This window comes from Neovison vison, chromosome 7, assembly GCF_020171115.1.
Source record: "Neovison vison isolate M4711 chromosome 7, ASM_NN_V1, whole genome shotgun sequence".
Classification (NCBI taxonomy): domain Eukaryota; kingdom Metazoa; phylum Chordata; class Mammalia; order Carnivora; family Mustelidae; genus Neogale; species Neogale vison.
Window position 1 is genome coordinate 152,861,914 of NC_058097.1, and position 3,939 is coordinate 152,865,852.

The window sequence follows — 3,939 nt, forward strand, 5'->3', positions numbered from 1 at the left end:
GACTTTTTTTTTCAATTTATTTATTTTCAGAAAAACATTATTCATTATTTTTTCACCACACCCAGTGCTCCATGCAAGCCGTGCCCTCTATAATACCCACCACCTGGTACCCCCAACCTCCCAGCCCCCGCCACTTCAAACCCCTCAGATTGTTTTTCAGAGTCCATAGTCTATCATGGTTCACCTCCCCTTCCAATTTACCCAAATTCCCTACTCCTCTCTAATGCCCCTTGTCCTCCATGCTATTTGTTATGCTCCACAAATAAGTGAAACCATATGATAATTGACTCTCTCTGCTTGACTTATTTTACTCAGCATAATCTCTTCCAGTCCCATCCATGTTGCTACAAAAGTTGGGTATTCATCCTTTCTGATGGAGGCATAATACTCCATAGTGTATACGGACCACATCTTCCTTATCCGTTCATCCGTTGAAGGGCATCTTGGTTCTTTCCATAGTTGGTGACTGTGGCCATTGCTGCTATAAACATTGGGGTACAGATGGCCCTTCTTTTCACGACATCTGTATCTTTGGGGTAAATACCCAAGAGTGCAATTGCAGGGTCATAGGGAAGCTTGACTTTTAAAACTATGAATCCTTAAGGCACAATCTACTTGTCTAGTCATGTTTCCCAAGTGTCCAAGCCTTTGATACACTACATGACTTGATTTTTACAATGATTTAAGGCATTCCTCATTTTAGGTTTTTATTTGTCTTGGTTCTTTTTTCTAATGGTAGTCTCTTGGAAGCCTAAATGTTTTCTGATAAACAGATCTAATGACAACACTTCAGTGAATCTTTGCCTCACCCTCTAGTTAAAGGTAATGTCTCTTCTGTGTTATATACATGTAACTTCAAGTCTCTTATCATTCTTATCCTGATCCGCTTTGGAGGTTACTTTTGTCTATGTCCCATGATCCTCACAAGGCTAAGAGATCCTTGAAATAAAGGATATGTGTAATTTTCCCAGCATGATTTATTGAAGAGACTTTTTTCCATTGTATATTTTTTCCTGCTTTGTCAGAGTTTATTTGACCATAGACTTGAGGGTCCATATCTGGGCTCTCTACTCTGTTCCACTGGTCTATGTGTCTCTTTTTATGCCAATACCATGCTGTCTTGGTGATCACAGCTTTGTAGTAAAGCTTGAAATCAGGTAACGTGATGCCGCCAGTTTTGTTTTTCTTTTTCAACATTTCCTTAGCAATTCAGGGCCTCTTCTGATTCCATACATATTTTAAAGGATATGTGTAGTTTATATTCAATTCCTTCTTTAGCATAGTATTAATCACAGAATAAACTTAAAGAAATATTCATTAACTTATAACTCTTGCATGAGTTTGCAACTCATTTTTTGTTGTTGTTATTTCCTTACCTATGAGTTTGCCTTTTTCTTTTCTCCAGTAAAAATTCAAGTTTGACCAGAAAAGAAAAAAAGCGGGGGAAGGAAAGGACACATATTTGAACACAAGCTGGAAGGAATAAGTAGGAAGAAAAAAAGCAGTGTAGACAAGAGAGAATGAAGGGAGGATGTAATGTGTGTAAAAGGATACTATCTGCTGAGCTAGAATGATGTCATAGGAGCTCTTGCTTTGCACAGTATTGTTTTAACTGAAACATATGCATACTAGGACTATGGAAAGAGAGAATATGATTCCAATATGAACCATGTTAAGTTAATACAGCAGTATACAAAGCAAGGGCTATCTCGATATATCTTTCTCTTTTTCTCCAAGTTATTTTTATTTGGTGATGAAAGACTTAGTATTGAATTACAGAAATAATGGTTGTTACTGACTTAGTGGTTGAATTCTCCAAATGCCACACTAGTATCCTGAACTCTTTATTTCTGGAGTGTGTGGTTAATAATCAGAAAGAAACTGAGAATTATCATTGGAAAAGACCAGTCAAATGAGAAGGAAAACCATGATGTGCAAGAATATTTAAGAGACTTCATGTATGATGCTAAGTCAATAAGTATAATGTATCAACCATAGTGTCTAGACCAAATTCTAAACCCATAGTTTTTGTTATTATTGTAGTTATAACCATTAGCATTACCATAGCATCAGCTCTATATGGTCATGGTAACTTTCACATCAGTGAAGCCTATCTGAATCATCCTTGAATGATCATCCTTGAATCATTACTGATTACTGATTCTTTTTTAAATCAATACTTTATTCCAACGCCAAGATTCATACTGAAACCTGATAAAATAACTCTGGTTTTTCACTCTCTCCCTTTCTCTTTTTCAATTCTAGTATCCAGTATCAGCAGACGGAGTAAAATATGGCAATCTCTTCAAACAACACCAACCTTAGAGATATTTGGTACACCATGATTGGTATCCCAGGACTAGAATATGCACACATATGGATTTCCATTCCCATCTGTTCCATGTACATAGTTGCTGTCATAGGCAACACCCTCTTATTATTCCTGATATTTACTGAACGCAGTCTTCATGAACCCATGTACCTTTTCTTGTCCATGTTGGCCCTGGCAGATATCTTTCTCTCCACAGTCACCACGCCAAAGATGTTAGCAATCTTCTGGTTCCAAGATGGGAGTATTTCTTTTGGTTGTTGTGTGTCCCAGATGTTTTTTCTACACTTCATCTTTGTGGCAGAATCTGCCATATTGCTGGCCATGGCATTCGACCGCTATGTAGCCATCTGTTATCCATTACGATATACTACTATTCTAACCCCCTCAGTCATTGGAAAAATGGGTATTGCATCTGTGATTAGGAGTTTCTTTATCTGCCTCCCCTTGGTTTTTCTGGTTTATCGGCTTACTTATTGTGGGAAGAATATTATTCATCACTCATACTGTGAACATATGGGCATTGCCAGGCTCGCCTGTGATAGCATCAAAGTCAACATATACTATGGTGTGATTGTAGCGCTATTTTCTACATGCCTGGATGTCGTGTTTATCATCATTTCCTATGCTCTTATACTCCGTACTGTGTTTAGAATTCCTTCCCAAGATGCCCGACTCAAGGCTCTGGGTACTTGTGGCTCCCATGTTTGTGTTATCCTACTGTTCTATACTCCGGCCTTTTTTTCATTCTTTGCCCACCGATTTGGGGGCCACAATATACCACTCCATGTACATATCCTTTTTGCCAATCTTTATGTGGTGGTACCACCCACTCTCAACCCGATTATTTATGGAGTTAAGACTAAGCAAATTCAGGAGAAGTTTATCCATATCTTTTCTGTGAGCAAGAAATTATGCTGATGTCAACTATACAATTTAATTTTTCCATTCTTCTATGTAACTCCACCAATTGTAGAGTCCCTCAAATTATATCAGACATCTTATATGATGCCAGCATTACAAAAAGACAATAACAGTGAATTTCTGAGATCATGTTAAAAACTTATTTACTTATTCATTTATTTTATTGCTGATTTTTTTCAGGACAGTATCAGATCAGGGACACCTTAGACTCTGTAAATTTTGAGTTTAGTTACAACACACTTAAAGCACATTAACTCAGTCACTATCTTCAATTTCATACGGACACAAAAAAATAGGAAAAGTAAAAAATAGGAAAACACAACCCACATCCTAAAAAAGAATGGATAAAACAGAATTCCAAATCAACTCAACAGGTTCTCTTTCCATTTTCCTATATTACCTTTGAAATTCAGAGAAAATAATATGTGTTTAGCATTGTGATCTAGTAGTGAGCATTTGAGCTCCGAGTTCAAGTTTTGAATTCCAGATGTCTTGCCTTGGTAAAGAGTATTTACCCTTTCTGGGTTTCTATATATTTATCTTTATAGTGAGCAGGAAATACTGTATATTTTATAAGGCTATTGAAAGTATTAAATAAGATGATTTACACAAAACTTGTAAAAGCAGTGTATAACACAGTGAAATTCAAAGAATGTTGCCTATTGCTATTATTACCAGTAGTATAA

The 3,939-nt window shown here is 36.7% G+C and overlaps 1 protein-coding gene across 1 annotated transcript; it reads left to right on the forward strand.

The window, feature by feature from the left end:
* Positions 1-2,293: 2,293 nt before the first annotated feature.
* On the forward strand, positions 2,294-3,250 carry LOC122914156 (olfactory receptor 52Z1-like). Its single transcript, XM_044260789.1, has one exon. It carries the CDS (start codon positions 2,294-2,296, stop codon positions 3,248-3,250), a length of 957 nt encoding a protein of 318 aa, XP_044116724.1.
* Positions 3,251-3,939: the final 689 nt, after the last annotated feature.

Bases quoted from the DNA above. Each gene is read 5' to 3' on its own strand.
- LOC122914156 (XM_044260789.1), top strand. From the start codon at position 2,294: ATGGCAATCTCTTCAAACAACACCAACCTTAGAGATATTTGGTACACC.